General features: G+C 43.0%; 1 protein-coding gene and 1 long non-coding RNA gene across 8 annotated transcripts in view; one reads left to right on the top strand and one right to left on the bottom strand.

Moving 5' to 3' along the window:
- Positions 1–6,032, bottom strand: part of LOC308632583 — a 57,906-nt gene extending 51,874 nt beyond the window's left edge. For 5 of the 7 annotated variants that reach the window (XR_014018594.1, XR_014018595.1, XR_014018596.1 and 2 more), the window contains exons 1-3: positions 5,889–6,032; positions 4,577–4,667; positions 1,743–1,876 (exon numbers count right to left, since the gene is read on the bottom strand). This is a non-coding gene — a long non-coding RNA (uncharacterized lncRNA). Of the gene's footprint in view, positions 1–1,742; positions 1,877–4,576; positions 4,671–5,076; positions 5,231–5,888 lie in introns of those variants that run through there. The other 2 variants (XR_014018593.1, XR_014018599.1) reach the window with 2 other exon arrangements.
- Positions 6,033–6,481: 449 nt separating this feature from the next.
- PCBP1 (poly(rC) binding protein 1) lies at positions 6,482–8,202 on the top strand. Its single transcript, XM_081264182.1, has one exon. The coding sequence runs from the start codon at positions 6,749–6,751 to the stop codon at positions 7,817–7,819; it is 1,071 nt and encodes a 356-aa protein (XP_081120308.1). The 5' UTR covers positions 6,482–6,748; the 3' UTR covers positions 7,820–8,202.
- Positions 8,203–17,320: the final 9,118 nt, after the last annotated feature.

The raw sequence follows: 17,320 nt of genomic DNA, 5'->3' as shown, positions 1-17,320 counted from the left end.
CTGGCACCCAATCCCATCCCCAGCTGATAGCAGAAGCAAAGAATTTACTCTACATGGTAACGAACATAGAGGTTTAAAAAAAAAAAATGGAAGTGTGTGCTACCCGAAATCAACTCAAGAGGAGTCATCATTTCCACTGCTCTTCTTTGAAGACAGCAGTCTATGCTTCTCAAACCACCAGCTGTGCACTTGCACACAGGAGGGAAGCAGGGGTGATGAACCTCTAGATTGTTTTGTTCACCTCTTTCCCACCAATACTGCATTTCACTCTTCGCTTTTTACCCATCCTCACTTTCTATACTTTGTATTTGCATTCGGTTTTCATTTTTCCCCTTTTTAAACTTTCCTCTGCCATCTCTTCCACATACTCTGTTTCAAGCAGAGATACCACAGAGTATCCAAGGGCACTGCTTTGTCTAATAGGGAGAACTCAGGCCAAGGATGTTGCTGTATCTTTGGGTTACTTCTGCAAACTACACCAATAAACTTCTTATGTTTCTCAGGCAACCAAAGAGTGACCTCCTAACAGCAGAACAAGGAAACCAGCACATGACACCAAATTGTTACTATCTGCAAAGTGGGTAAGATAAGTTTCTAGGCTATAGTAGCCTATAATATAATAGAGAAAAGGCCCTCTCAATTTAATATTATTTAAATAAAAGAGAGCTCTGAAGGAGGAGAAAAAAATTAAACCATGTTTTTAAAAAACAATGCTACACGTTTATAGAGCAATTTTAAATAGCTATAGTATACTTTGCTGGGACAAGTAGGTTAAAGAAAAGAAATATGGTCCCTACCACCAGGGAATTTGGGAGTCTCAGTGAGTAATCACTCTCACTCCTTCACAAACTCATAAATGTAAGCACTAGAGATCAAGAAGAGAAGAAATTATCTTAAAACAAGAGTCAGGAGCCTAAGGTAATTGGAATGGATGTTCTAGGACATAAAAACAAAGACTGATTTGGGAGGCTTTTTGAATTTAAAGTTATCCAAGTTTCAAAACTGTGACACAGCTGGGCACAGTGGCACACACCAATAATTCCAACAACTCAGGAGACTGAGGCAGGAGGATTTCAAGTTTGAGGCCAGCTACAGCAATTGAATGAGGTCCTAAACAACTTAGCAAGACCCAGTTTCAAAATAAAAATAAAAAGGAAATGTGGCTCAGTGGTTAAGCACCCTGGGTTTAATCCCCAATACCAAAATAAAAAATAAAATAAAATAAAGTCTATGCCACAGACATCAGAAGTCAAGAAAAGGACAATCTATAAGTAGTAGTCAAAAAATCTAACTCATGCTGTATATATATAGGTGACTCTATGACCAGTGTGATTCTGCAATCTGTACAATCAGAAAAATGAGAATTTATACCCCAATTGATTCAAATGTATGAATTGCCAAGATCATTGTAATGTCATGGCAGCTAATAAAAAAAAGAAAAGAAAAGAAATCTAACTCAGGTCCCAATAAGCTGTATAACCTTCAACAAATTATTTCACTCTTCTAATCCAAAGATGGCTCATCAGTAAAATGGGTACAATAATAACTTATTGGCAAAGCTGTCTGTGATACTTATACAAATAATATAAAATCATTTTTAAAAGTTTTATGTATATAACATGCCAACATAATGTAAGAGGAAAAAAAAATTGTTCCTCTGAATGGAAGATAAATCCTGTGGTTCAATTTCCAAAGTCTAACCCTGGCTCACCTTCCCAGTCATATTAAACCCCTTAACCAACCTGTGGTCATTTGAGTGAGAAGAGTCGTGTGGGAGATTCCAGGGTTGGGGCGGTGACTATTCAATCCATTGTTCCATATCTCAGTAGCTTCATCCATAAAATGGGTAATGTGGAATTCAAAAGTTAATCCAGATCTGAGTAAAGGAGTACAGAATTTTCCAAAAGTGAGTAAAACATTTACACAACCCTACCCACCATCACTCGGAGATAATAAGGTCATTAAATAGTATCACTCCCAGAACAGAATTTAAAAATGGCTTAGTGATCATTTAATCTTTTGTTTTACAGTGGAAAAAACTGAGACCCAGATATATAAATTGTAGAAGTCTCACAGCTAGTCAGTCACAGAATGGGGCTAGGGCATAGAGCCTTGGATTCCAAAATCCAGAGCCCACTTTGACAAATTATAGCATCTCCAGGGCACCTGGAGAGCCTACAGGACACATCAATAGTAAAATGTGGGGCCACTGGAAGGTGGGATACAGGATTCTCGGGGAGGTTAAGAGCTAAGGAAGATGAGAAAGGGAATACTTCACTGAGGAGTACAATTAGTCCTAGAGGTACTCAGATAAGAAGAAATCAAGGAAATATTTCAGGCAGAAAAGAATTAAAACAGGCAATCTTGGGAAAAAAAAAATTTTACCTGATGGGTAAAAATTTCTTTAGGGAAGATAAAAAAAGTAAATTTGGAGAACCATAATGCGTTCAATCAGGATACTCCATGACCATATGCAATTTAGTCCTTTTGTCTCCTGTTTTCTAATATTTTTTGTTGTTGTATTTGGAGAGCGCACCCAGATTTGAACCATTACTAGTATCTTTTTTTTTTTTTTAATTAGGAATTGAATCCAGGGGTGCTTAACCACTTGAGCCACATCCCCAGCCCTTTTATTTTCTGAGTCAGGATATTGCTAAATTGCTTAGTGCCTTAAATTGCTGAGGCTGTCCTTAAATTTGCAATCCTCCTGCCTCAGTCTCCCAAGTGGCTAGGATTATAGGTGTGTACACCATGCCAAGCCATTACTAGTATTTTTTTTTTTTTTTTAGATAGAGAGAGAGGAGAGAGAGAGAGAGAGAATAAGAGAGAATTTTTTTTTAATATTTATTTTTTAGTTTTCGGCGGGCACAACATCTTTGTTTGTATGTGGTGCTGAGGATCGAACCCGGGCCGCACGCATGCCAGGCGAGCACGCTACTGCTTGAGCCACATCCCCAGCCCAGTATTTTTAATTCTTTAATCTACTCTGTCTCCCTAAAAGGAACTCTACAGAGACCACATCTACCTTATGGTTAAGTATACCATCTGTGGACTCAGATTGCCTACATTCATATCCATACTTTACTACTTTATCTGAACTTGGACAAACTCCTTCACCTCTCAGTACCTCTATAAAATGGAAATAATATCACCACCCATTTCATGAGCTTATATGAGGATTAAATGTGTATTCCAGTCACAACCTACTAATGGGTTTTGAATCATTTTAGTTATAACAACCCCTTTTATGTTTGAATATAAATAAATGAACAGAAATTGGAACCAGAATACATTGCATGTAGTAATGAGTAATGTTTTGCAAAAAAATCTGTTATATAAAATGGGTACATGGCACACACCTATCATCCCAGCAACTAGGATGGCTGAGGCAGGATTCCAAGTTCAAAGCCAACCTCAGCAACTTAGTAATTTAGTGAAACCCTGTCTCAAAATTAAAAAAATAAAATAAAATAAAAGGTGATATTGCTCAATGGTAAAGCATCCTCAGTTAAATTCCCAATGTGAAAAAAAAAAAAGAACTGATATGTGATATGTGTACATCTGAATTACAATGTAAAATCGATTTTTTCTAATATTTTACTTTTAATAATGTTAAGAGCCACTGAGTTAAAGCATAGAATAGGCTTAGCACAGGGCCTAGCATACAACTAAGTACTTAATGCTGCTATTATTACAGTATGTACCTATCAAAGTTATTTGCAGAGTTATATAGAACATTATGAAAGCTTTTGGAAAATTTGATACACACGTTAATGTAAGTTAAAAGCAAAAATCCCTCTCCATCTGTAATAGCCATGTAGTCCTTGTTTAGGCATGTTTTTGTTACCTGGACCCCCTAACCATGTGTTACACTGAGGTGTCCACAGACTATGATTTATCTAACACTATGTCAGGGTTTGTCAATATTTGTAGAGTAATGGAGGCTTGGTGCCAGAGTAAAATAACTCATTTTTACAGAGCTGGGGATAGGGGTAGTGAAGAAGGAGTCAAGCATAAGTAGCTAAAGGAATCAAGTGAGTCTCTCAAAGAATTGTTCACTACCCTAGAGCCAGGTAACTCAAATGTGCCACTGAGGAGGCCAGACTAAGACACCTGGGCCTTGGAAAAGGTCTGAATCACTTCCATCTCTCTCTCCTTATCCAGTTACCTCACTAAACAGCATTTAAGCCCAGACAAGGCTCAAATGTGTGTGTCACTCACATCAAGAGAAAATGGAAATCCCCAAGGAGATACAAATGGGCTGACTACACAACAAAGGATTACCTAAAGGTAACCTTCAAAGTCAGCACATTTACACGTTAAAAACAATTTAAATTCTAAGCAGATCGGGAGGCTGAGGCAGGAGGATCACAGGTTCAAAACCAGCCTCAGCAACTTAGCGAAGCTGTAAGCAACCTAATAAGACACTGTTTTAAAATAAAAAAATAAAAAGGGTGAGGGCTAGGAATGTGGCTCAATGGTTAAGCACCTTTGGTAGCTTTTTTGCTACCAAAAAAAAAAAAAAGAATTTAATTCAAAAACCTTGATTTATAGAAAAACTGGAAAATGTGCTCACCAGTAAGGAAATCAGAAGGTCTGGATTCCATCCCGGACAATGTATGACCTTGAATGGCTCACTTCATTTCTCTGGGCTTAAGTGTCTTCCTCTGCTTAAAAAAAAAAGAGAGAAAGAGAAGGGGATAACTACCTCGTAAAGCGTGGTGAAAATTAAGATAGTATGCAATAAAATGCCTACCATAAGATCTGTCCCTTCTAGACCATAAAAGACAATACAAATTATAATAAGCTGTGGGTGAAAATGCCTATAGAGTATGCCTGCATATTTGTATTATTTTAAAAATTATATTTTAGTCTTCCCAGCACAACACCCTGTACTGAGAGATCTGGGAAAGCAGTATTTTCCCATCTCATTCCTTAAAGCAGTGATTTCTAAGTGTTTTGGTACAGGGGAGGGGGGACACTTCAAATTTCCCCTTGGTACTGCCCATACATTATGAAAATCTAAAAAAAAAAAAAAAAAAAAAAAAAGGCCGAGATGATCGACACCGTGCCTACATTTTACTATTATTCTCATTCTCCTTTCAAATTAAAGGAGGGGGGATTAAACTTCTTCCGCCACGTTTCGGACCAGCCTACAGGAGGGATCTTAAGGACTCCGTCGCAGGAAAGTCCCAGTAAACAGGAGGCGGCGCGTTCTAGAGCTTTCGGGCGACCCCAATTTCTCCTGAGCGATGAATCCAGGCCACGTGTCGCCATTTTGTGTTCAGGAAACATGGCGGCCACGGGAGGGGGGGGCGACGATGGGGAGCGCCACGTTAGCCCAGTTTCACTGAGTAATTAAGTATGCTTTGCTCACTTGATATTCTCGAGTCTAGCTTAGTTCAAGGAGGAAAGGGAAGGGGCAGAAACCACAACTCATGTGCCAGCATCTCAGCGACATTTTCTAGCGAAATGAACTAGGCAGAAAAGGCCTCCCAAGATGGCGGGCGTCACCAAGGGCCGCCCGAGAGTGGGGCGCTGCGGCTGCGCTGTGAGGGAAGAGGGCCGAAACGCGAGAACTGGAGAGGCCATGCGGGAAATGCCGCCGAAACCTCCAACTCTGGTCGGCACCGCTAGAATTTAAATAAGGCCTCCAGAGACGCACACTATTGTTTCAAATAGCAGACAAGAGACTGCCACGGTAGAAAGGACCGAATAGCTAGGTTGGGTTTCTGCGGGTTTCAACAGAAAGAAACCAGCAAGATGCAAACAAAGCATTATGTAAATGGACGCCATTCTTTTCATGGCTGTTACGAGCACTTAACAAACACAAAGGCGCTACTGCGCTGGCCCGGGGTAGGGGCTCGGGTTTCGATCTTTCTGCTCACCGGCCACCTCCGTGGGGCCGAGGCAGGAGTGGGGGCTGGCGCAGGGCGCCCGGACGCCGGGGACGAAAAGGCCCCACGTGCCCGCTCGCGCGCGCACCGCCCCACAGGCCGCACCTCGCCGCCCCTCCCCCCCGGAAGACGGCGGCTGCCCCTCCCGTCCTCCCCACACCCTCGCGCATGCGGTCTGGTTACCTCACGCGCACGTTTTAAACCCGCGGCGTCCCAGCTGCCGCCTGCACTGATCGCCGGGGCTGCCCTTGTCACTCTGCGCATAAATCCCTTTGGTATATCAGGAAAATTTTATGTGTCTCCCAAAAACAATATTAATATTTTCAGCCACCTGCCAGTGCTGTTGGAGTTAATAAAACACGTGTTCACTTTAAAACCCTGCCGGACTCACACCTTCCGCCCATCAAATGCATTATTTTCACTACTCCGGTATTGAAAGGATTTTTTTTAAGTACCGCGTGGAGGTTGGCGCAATCTTGTGACCTAAAAAAACGGGTCCTCATTTTTTTCAAGGGGTCCTGCGCAGCAAGCACTTCCGGGGTCAGAGGGTACGCGGGGTTGAAAGCGGGCTTCCCGCCCCGCCCAGACCGCCGAGGCTGCCGCCGGAGTCGCCACCGCCGCGCCCTCGCCCACCCGCCCGCCCGCCGCTCCCGGCCCCGCTCGCCCCCTCCGCCGCCGCCGCCCGCCCCTGCGACGACGCCGCGGCCTCCCGCCCGCTCCTGCTCGCTCCCGCGGCCCTCGCTCGCCTCGCGCCGGCAGTTTTGGGCCTACACCTCCCCTCCCCCCGCCAGCCACCAAAGACTTGACCACGTAACGAGCCCAACTCCCCCGAACGCCGCCCGCCGCTCGCCATGGATGCCGGTGTGACTGAAAGTGGACTAAATGTGACTCTCACCATTCGGCTTCTTATGCACGGAAAGGAAGTAGGAAGCATCATTGGGAAGAAAGGGGAGTCGGTTAAGAGGATCCGCGAGGAGAGTGGCGCGCGGATCAACATCTCGGAGGGGAATTGTCCGGAGAGAATCATCACTCTGACCGGCCCCACCAATGCCATCTTTAAGGCCTTCGCAATGATCATCGACAAGCTGGAGGAAGATATCAACAGCTCCATGACCAACAGCACGGCGGCTAGCAGGCCCCCGGTCACCCTGAGGCTGGTGGTGCCGGCCACCCAGTGCGGCTCCCTGATTGGGAAAGGCGGCTGTAAGATCAAAGAGATCCGCGAGAGTACCGGGGCCCAGGTCCAGGTGGCGGGGGATATGCTGCCCAACTCCACCGAGCGGGCAATCACTATCGCTGGCGTGCCGCAGTCTGTCACCGAGTGTGTCAAGCAGATCTGCCTGGTCATGCTGGAGACGCTCTCCCAGTCTCCGCAAGGGAGAGTCATGACCATTCCGTACCAGCCCATGCCGGCCAGCTCTCCGGTTATCTGCGCTGGCGGCCAAGATCGGTGCAGCGACGCTGCGGGCTACCCTCACGCCACCCATGACCTGGAGGGACCACCTCTAGATGCCTACTCGATTCAAGGACAACACACCATTTCTCCGCTCGATCTGGCCAAGCTGAACCAGGTGGCAAGACAACAGTCTCACTTTGCCATGATGCACGGCGGGACCGGATTCGCCGGAATTGACTCCAGCTCTCCAGAGGTGAAAGGCTATTGGGCAAGTTTGGATGCATCTACTCAAACCACCCATGAACTCACCATTCCAAATAACTTAATTGGCTGCATAATCGGGCGCCAAGGCGCCAACATCAATGAGATCCGCCAGATGTCCGGGGCCCAGATCAAAATTGCCAACCCAGTGGAAGGCTCTTCTGGTAGGCAGGTTACTATCACTGGCTCTGCTGCCAGTATTAGTCTGGCCCAATATCTAATCAATGCCAGGCTTTCCTCTGAGAAGGGCATGGGTTGCAGCTAGAACAGTGTAGGATCACTCATAACCCCCTTCTGCTGTTTTCCCATGATCCAACTGTGTAATTTCTGGTCAGTGATTCCAGGTTTTAAATAATTTGTAAGTGTTCAGTTTCTACACTTTATCATCCGCTAAGAATTTAAAAATCACATTCTCTGTTCAGCTGTTAATGCTGGAATCCATATTTAGTTTTATAAGCTTTTCCCTGTTTTTAGTTTTGTTTTGGGTTTTTTGGCTCATGGATTTTATTTCTGTTTGTCGATAAGAAATGTAAGAGTGGAATGTTAATAAATTTCAGTTTAGTTCTGTAATGTCAAGAATTTAAGAATTAAAAAGGATTGGTTAAAAAATGCTTCATATTTGAAAAAGCTGGGAATTGCTATCTTAAACTCTTTGTTGGTGCTTTTTTTTTCTCCCCTTTTAGCATTAGGTGTTTGGAGGGCAGAGGGCCCCGCCCTCAGTATTCTTTCAAGCTCTTCTCACCTTATCGGTAAGATTCCATTCCCCCTGCCTCAACAAAGGAGCACAGCAGGCTGGGCCTGCTTTGGGTATTTACAGAGATGGAGGGTCTCTTTCCTGAATGACATCCCTCCAACTAAGTTCCAGAGAGTGGCCTCTGCCCATTTCCCTGATAGAAAACATAAGGTTTTCTGAGGTGGAAAAAGTGCCCATTCAGTAGGACCTGATGAATGGAGAGCATCCTCTCCATCTAACCAGCCCCCTCTACCCCTATCCCATATGAAAAACTTAGCCAGGAACAATAAAATATTCTGAGGTGGGAGGAGCCTGGGGTGGAAAAGGGTTGGGGGAGGGGCATGGGTGGGAGGAGGGCAACAGCTGCGTCGTGGTTGTGGGGATGGAGGGGTCTATCAGCTGGACAGCTGGGGGAAAGGGGTCAAAGGAAGAGCTAGGCAGACAGTACCTTGCACGTGGCCTGCATGCACCTGTGGCAAGCCTGTCTGAGGATGTTGTTACACCTGTCAAGTGAGGTGTCCAGAAACAAAAGAGGCCCAGTTCCCAGTTTTTCAGATGCGTGCAATGTTCAGAGAATCACTGTACCAGGAAGTAATCCTGCCTAAAGGAGGCAAGATTTCTTAAATTCTTACTGGCAAGAATTTTGACTTACCCATTGATCACAGCCTAAAGATGATCAGGGTGTTAATACAAATTCCTGGATCCTACCCCAAATAACCAGAGAAATGCATTTTTTTAACACCCCAAAAGTGTCTGAGTTGAGTATCACTTTCTCTTTGGCAGATGGGGGGAATTCTGTGGTGAAGGCCTAGATGTCCCATGTCCACATCAGCTAATGGGGCTAGGATGGACCTAATGAAAGAAAAATTATCAACAAGGCAATGGCAACAAGATAATTAGGTACCAAAGTAGGTAATGCAAACCTTAGGCACTATATGAAATCACTACTAGCAAAGAGAAATTCCTGTGGAAGGGGAGTATTACCCACAATATTTGTTGAAGCTTCTCTATAGGACATGTTTTTCCTGAGGTGTAGGCCTGGTTTTGAGAGTCTCTAGAGGTAAGATTGCCATATACTTCACATCCACTGTAGAGGCCAGTCAGGCAATTGCTGAAAGGAGCCCAAATTAGTTAAGCCTGCTTTCATACTTCATTCTGCCACTTGCTGGCTTTGGGAAAATTAATTTATAATCTTTACAAAATGAAAGTGTTAAAAGTATACAGCTCCTAGGCTTAAGTAAGTAAAAAGAATGTTAGGGAAAGCAAGATGTTTAAGGCAGGCGCAGTGGCTCATGCCTGTAATCCCAACAGCTCAGGAGACTGAGGCAGGAGGATCAAAGCCAGCCTCAGAAATTTAGTAAGGGCCTGTCTCGATAATACAGAAAAAGTGGTGGGAATGTGGTTAAATGACCATGAGTTCAATTCCAAGTACATATATATATATATATATATATATATATATATATATAGTCTAGAACATGTTTTTTTTTTTTTAAGCCTATTTTGGGAGGTAGGAGTTTTCTAGAATATCTGAGAAGAGATGACAACTAATTAAAAGGTAAGAAACTAGTATTAAATGTTGAGCTAGAGGAGCTTGTCTGAGAGGCCAAGACACATGGGGGAATGGGGAATAGTGAAGACCTGGAAGCCTGTTCATTACCTTCTGGAAACAATAAGCACTAATCAGCGCAAGTAGGTAATGAACTCAAACCCAGAGACGCCATGCCTATAGTCTCTGAAACTTGCTAGGCGAAGTAATTTGAATATACCCCATGGAAAATTAGAGCTCAACCTTTCCTAACCCTCCTCTCCACTATACATGCCCTTTATTGGGACAAAGCTGGCGATAATTTGTAAAAAATAATTTGGACAATAAGGCATGTGATTAATTATACCTTGAAGAGACAAAGGGCAGGAACAGCAGTTAGAAAACTACCTCAAGCAGGTTCTAACTCAGACTGGAAAGTGGTATCAATAGGCACACAAAGGGTCCAATTGAAGCAGTGCTATAGGCCTGTAATCCTAGCTACTGGGAGACTGAGGCAGGAGGATCCCAAGTTCAGCCAGGCTGGGCATCTTACACCTTGTTTCAAAAGGGATGGGATGGGATGTACCTCAGAACACCTCTGGGTGTTTTGGGGGGAACAATCAAAGCAAGAGAAACTGGGTGTGGAGGCCAGAGACATATAATGAGAAGCAATGAATCTAGGCATTGTGATAGAAGCATATGCCAGCAGAAATATTTGACCAGTAACTAGAAATGGGAGGCAAAGTAAAAAGGAAGAGCTATGTGAGACGAATAAGGGAAAAGGGCTAGAGACTTGAGTTTTTCCTTCTCATCTGAGGGTGAGGAACCTAGTTGTCTTCTTCATCGCTGTATCTTGCACCTGTCACTGTGCTGAGTGGAGGCTCAAAAAATATTTGTAGAGCTGGGAATGTAGCTCAGTATTGGTAGAGCACTCAAGAACCTCACACATACAAAATAGAATAAACATGGGAGAAGCAGCCAATTAGGAAGACAGAAGGAATAGTTGAAGCAGCAGGAGAGAAACCAGGATAGTACCCTTGAGAGGAGCCAAGGAGGAAAGTTTCAAGGATGAAGTGATAGTAATGCTAAAGAGGTTGTTAACAGATCTGATTGAACATCCACCATGGGTAAAATACTTTGAACTTAAACAGGATGATGTGATACATTGGGAAGATGTCTAAGCATGAATAAATGGTAAAGGGAGGAAGATGAGGCTGAATTCTTAACCTCACTAGTGCAGTACCGACTGTCATAATGAAGAGTTCAAGCTTTATCCTAAAAATTCGTGGTGGTTCCCAAACATTTTGTTTTTTGCATCTCCAACAAGAAGCCTTACCCTTATTACATATTTATTTATAAATTACATGTATACATTAGTCATTCTGCTTCTTTGTAAAACATACAAGCAGAATTCTAAGAATTATATGATAAAACACAGAAATTGAAATGTTAGCAATTAAGATAAAAAAAATTAAGGGACTGGGGTGTAGCTCAGAGATTGAGTGCTTATCTAGCATGTGTGAGGCCTTGGGTTCTATCCCCTTCAATTAATCAACCAATAAAAACCTAATGCGTGAGGCACTGGGTTCGATCCTCAGCACCACATAAAAATAAAATAATGATATTGGGGCTGGGGTTGTGGTTCAGTGGTAGAGCACTTGTCTATCATGTGTGAGGCATTGGTTTCAATTCTCAGCACCACATATAAACAAACAAACAAATAAAGGTCCATTAATAACTAGTAAAAATATTTAAAATAAAAATAAAAACCCAAATTTCAAGCTAGGTGTGTTGGCCCATGTCTTTAATCCCAGTGGCTCAGGAGACTGAGGTAGGAGGATCACAAGTTCAAAGCCAGCCTCACAATTTATCGATCTTAAACAACTTAGGCCCTATCTCAAAAAAAAAAAAAAGGCCTGGTGATGTAGGTCAGTGGTATAACACCCCTAGGTTTGATTTCCAGTAACAAAAAAAGAAATGTAAACTTCAATAGTTTTTTTACCCTTCCCCTCAGTTATTTTAGAGATAAAGAAATACTGAGGAAGACAAATTTCAATGAAGTGAATGCACTTGGAGAGTAGGATTTCAGAAGAGCAATGAGGGAAGTGCAGCAGGAGAGGGCCTCCTGTCTCCAAGGAATATGGACCACTCAAACACTTGATGCAAAGGAGGGAAACAGAACTAGAACTTGAGGGAGAGATCATCAGGGAAAAAGATTCTTTTGTTGTTTTTGGAAAGAACTTCACTTAAGGCAGATAATAAGGAACCAAGAGGAAGCAGAATGTTAAAGGTATAAATAAGAACTGTAGGTAGAAGAAGGTCTTCAATTTAGGCCTAGGCAGTTGGACTATTGAAATTTAACTCACTTATTTTGTGCTCTTTCCTAAGGAGATTTTCATTTCAGAACCCACCCACATACATACTTTGTCCTTTTTCTTTGGGGCAGCTTGAGCATGTCCAGTTCTCTTCCGAACTAAGGATTGGAAATCATAAGGCCCCTCTGCAGTTGCTGTGTTTGTTATAGCTCCATTCCTACCACCAGCTGTGAGGCCACAGCCACTGCCACAATAAAGGAGCCTGAACAGGTTGACAAACACCTGTTGTGTCATAGCCACAGGAGTTGTATCACGTGTTTAGAAGGCTGATCCCCCTAGTCCCCAATCCCCACACACAGGCACATTTGAACATGACCACCACATGCTCCACTAAGCCAGCCCTTTAAGGGACAGTGAATCACCATGCTTGGGTTCACCCTTCCAGCACATACTTATTCTCCATGACCTAAAAACTAAACAGTGTTCACCAAGAGCTTGGTGCTTGAGTTGAACCCACCTCACCCCCAGGCACTCTTGGTGACCTTAAGTGGTACACCACATGCTGTCCAACATCCCTGGGTCTGCCACCACCTCATGGTGAGACAGCACCCAGCAGACATGTGAATAAGCAGTGGTGGCAGGAGAAGCTTTCCACTGCCAGGTCTTCTGGTCACCTTGCCTGGTCACAGGAGGGGCCTTTCTAAAATATTCAACTATGACTTACATCACATTCCTACTTAAATTAAGTCTCATGTCCACTCTCCATGTGTACCTACAAAAGAAAATCCAAACTTTTTAGCAAGACTTACACTGCCCTCAGGTTCTTTTTCCCACCAACCTCACTAGTGCAGTACCGACCAGCCTTCCACACCCAACAACTTGCAGTTCCCCCAAGTCATTTTGTTTGGGTATCCTAGCCTGGTGACATAACTGTTCCTTCACCCTGACCCTGCCTAGAGGTCTAGGGTTCTTGGGATCCTGTTTTTTTTTATTTTTGTTTTGTTTTTGCACTGGAGACTTGACCACTGAGCTATATATTCTCAGCCCTTTTTATTTTTTATTTTGAAATAGGGTCTCCCTAAATTGCTTAGGGCCTCCCTAAATTGCTGGAATTGTAGGCGTGTGTCCCCAGAGCTCCTGCTTTTAAGTATCAACATTCTACAGGAAAATCACACCTGGAGGACCGGGAGACCTGAGTTCCAGTCCAGGTTCTGGCATGGAGTCACTGCGTGATCTTGGACAAGTTGCTCCCCATTTCTGAGGCTCAGTTCTCCCTCTGAGATGACTGGATAAGAGAATACCCACAACTCCCTGGCTGCCTTGGGAAATAGTGCTGCCTTTGTGGCACCCATTCCTGCTTCTGACTTCTGACACGCTGGCCTTCTATAAACACTCAAGAGAGAAAAGCAGAAACTAACAAAAAATTGGCAGCAACAAGCCTTAGCTTGGCATTTTGAGCAGCTATTCATGGGTGCTTGGTTGAGGAGGAAGGAGAAAGGAAGGAACTCAGATTTGCTCTCACATCCCTGGTCATGCCTGTCACTTTAGGCTTTGTGGGGAAGAGAGGAGGTCACAGAAGGGATGCAGAAAAGGGGCATGGTAGTGAAGGTTAGACATGAAAAGGTGGTTCCTAAAAGCAGACCCTATCCTTCTTCCCTTCCATCCCCTGCCCCTGTGCCCTAGCTTCCTGATTGGCCCCTGGGCTTTGTGTACTCTAATGTAAGGATAAGATAACTACAGACCCCTCTTTTTCTCCCAGGGCCAATTATGCCTCCAGGCATCTGCTGCCAGGCTGAGCAGGCCTTGATGTGGAGCTAGGCAATGATACTTCTGTGGCACCAAACACATTGCCCAATTAGTCACTCAGAATGATACTGGATTGGTTACTCCCTGAGCAGTTGGATCACAGTGAGATGCAGTGCCCTTTCTTAATCCTGCCTCCATGTGGATATGGATGAAACCCATGTCTTCATTTTTTTCTTTTTCTTTTTCTTTTCTTTGGTGCCAGGGATTGAAACCGGAGGCACTTAACCAGTGAGCCACATCCCCAGACCCTTTTTTAAAATTATTTTTTAAATATATTTTTAAGTTGTTGATAGACCTTTATTTTATTTTTTTATATATGGTGTTGAGAATCAAACCCAAGTGCCTCACACACACCAAGTGTGCTACCTGCTAAGGCCCAGCCCCAGCCTCTTTTAATGTTTTATTTAGAGACAGGGTCTCACTGAGTTGTTTAGGCCTCCCTATGTTGCTGAGGTTGGTTTTACACTCATGATCCTCCTGCTTCAGCCTCCTGAGCCACTGAGATTACAGGCGTGTGCCATCACACCCAGCATGTCTTCATTTTTTAGTTCATTGTCTGTTCAAAAGCATTTTCTGAATTTGCTCAGTGAACTCACAAGAGCTTTCTCCCACTGACTCCTGTTAGGACTTTAATGAGGTCTGATGTGACCATTCCCTCAACTGGAACCTGAACCCACCCCAAGCAACACCTCCAATAATGACTAACATGTATCAAATGCTTACCATATACAAAGCACCACTGCTAGCATTTAAATGAATTAATTCACTGAGTTCAAGGTCCCATGCAGTAGGTGTCCCCCACCCTCACCCCATACTAGGGATGGAACCTGGGACCTCACATGTGCCAGGCAAGCACTGAGCTACATTCCCAGTGTTTATTTGTTTGTTTTTTGAGACATAGTCTCACTAAATCACGTAGACTATTATGCCCCTGTCTCAGCCTCCCCAGTAATTGGGAAACTTTAGATGTGCACCAACATGCCTGGTTTGTTTTAATTTGTCTTTTTTTTTTTATAGTTGTAGGTAGACACAATACCTTTATTTTGTTTATCTATTTTTATGTGGTGCTGTAAGGCAAGCACTCTTCTAGGTTGAGCCACAACCTTAGCCCCTAGTTTGTATTTAATGACTTTTATTGTCTAGTTTTTCAATTAAGAAAGCAAAACATTTTTATGAAACATATGTGAATATGTAGTTCATATGACAATCCTGTTGCTGTTAACATTTTCTAGTCTTTGTTGTATGCATGTATGTACTACTTTTTTTTTAAAAAGGAAATCATACTCTATACCCTAACTTATATGCAATTTTTTTTATCAAATCAACCTATTTATATACCATAAAATTCACAATTTGCAGATGGGATATAACCCAGTGATAGAGTACTTGTCTGGCATGTGTGTGAAGCCCTGAGTTTAATCCTCAATACTGCAAAATAAAGAAAATAAAATAAATAAATAAATAAAATTTTGTAAAAAAATTAAAACTAGCTGGTTGCTGTAGCAAACACCCCTAATCCCACTGACTTGGGAGGTTGAGACAGCCTCAGCAATTTATGGAGAGCTTCAGCAACTTAGTGAGAAAGAACCCATCTCAAAAAAAAAAATAGAGCTGAGGATGTACCACAATGGCAAAGAACCCCAGGCTTCAATCCCCAGTACCTAAATAAATATAATTCACCATGTTTTGTATTTTTCATATTGTATATCTTTTTAATTTTTTTGTGCTGGGGATGGAACCAGGGCCTCTTGTATGTTAATCTCATGCTCTACTACTGAACAAACTACATTCCCATTCCCAAAATTCGCCACTTTTAAAAAATTTTATCGATTTATTTGTTTATTTTTGGTACCAGGGATTGAACCCAGGAGGTCTTACCCACTGAGCTACATTCCCAGAAACAGGGTCTGGCTAGGTTACTTAGAGCCTCCCCAAATTGCTAAGGCTGGCTTTCAATTTGTGATCCTCCTGCCTCACCCTCAGGAGTTGCTGGGATAACAGGTGGGCACAACCAGGTCTGACCCTTTGTCATTTAAAAATTGTACAATTTTGTGGGTTTTAGTATATACACAAATGGTATCAATCATAACCACTAATTTGTGCCATTTTCATCCTCCCATAGCTATTATCATTTATTCCCTCCCTCACCTCCAATCCCCAGTCCTCAGTCCTTGACAAGCACTAATCTACCTTCGGTCTCTATGCATTTGCTTATTCTGGACATTTTATGAAGTAGAATCACATGGTATGTGGCCTTTTGACTCTAACTTCTTTCATTTAGCATAATATTTTTAAGGTTCATCCATGTTGTAGCATAGATCAGTACTTTTTTTGTGTATTTGGTGCTGGGGATCAAACCCATAGCCTGACACATGCTAAGCCAGGGCTCTACCACTGGCTAAATCTCCAGTCCTTTTTTTGTTTTAGTTGAGGTCTGGGGATTGAACCCAGGGACATTTTACTGCTGAGCACATCCCGCCCTTTTTATTTAGAGACAGGGTCTAACTGAGTTGCTTAGGACCTTGATAAACTGCTGAGGCTGGCTTTGAACTCTCAATCCTCCTGCCTCAGCCTCCAGAGTCCTTGGAGTGGTTTTAGCCACTCTCTTTAATGTCTGGCAGTAGAATACACTGGCGCCTCATATCTGTTTCTGCATCAGTCTGTTGTGGTATCACAAATCATGCAGCCACTGGAACACTGCACTCTATAGGAGGGAACAAGAGAGAATGAAAAAGGAAAAACAATCTTAGCATTCTTATGAAAAGAGCTTTGACCTCTTTGACCCTGAAAGTATCTCAGGGAGCCCCAGGGCTCCTGGCCACTCTTGAGAAGTGCTGCTTTACAGAAAACTTTTACCAAAGTATACTCACCATTGGGCCCTTTTTTCTACATCTTCACCAACACCAGGCATCACATTTTTTTAAACTTTACTACTTTGTTAAGCAAAAACCAGGATTTCTCCTGATTTTAACTTGGCTTCTCTAATTTCTAACTATATTGAAACTTTTTTTCACGAGTTTCACATTTATGTTTTCTTTTATGAGTTGCCTGTTTATATCCTTTACATATTTTCTTCCTGGAGTTGGACATCTTTACCTTACTGGTTATAAAACCACTTTTGTGTGTGTGTGTGTGTGTTTGTGTGTGTGTGTGTGTGTGTGTGTGTGTGTGAGAGAGAGAGAGAGAGAGAGAGAGAGAGATGCTGAGGATTGAACCCAGGGCCTTGAGCATGCTAGGCAAGTGTCTACCGAGCTAGATCCTGAAAATAATTTTGATGTGCAAAAAGGTTTTAATTATTTTTATACTGGGGATTGAACCCAGGGGCACTTTACCATACCCCCCCTTTTTTTAGTTGTAGATGGACACAATACTTTAATTTTATTT

The sequence above is a fragment of the Spermophilus citellus genome (genome assembly GCF_964194105.1).
Source record: "Spermophilus citellus genome assembly, chromosome: 13".
NCBI lineage: Eukaryota > Metazoa > Chordata > Mammalia > Rodentia > Sciuridae > Spermophilus > Spermophilus citellus.
The sequence above is the reverse complement of the archived record's forward strand: the minus strand, read 5'-3'. Positions and strand labels throughout refer to the sequence as shown.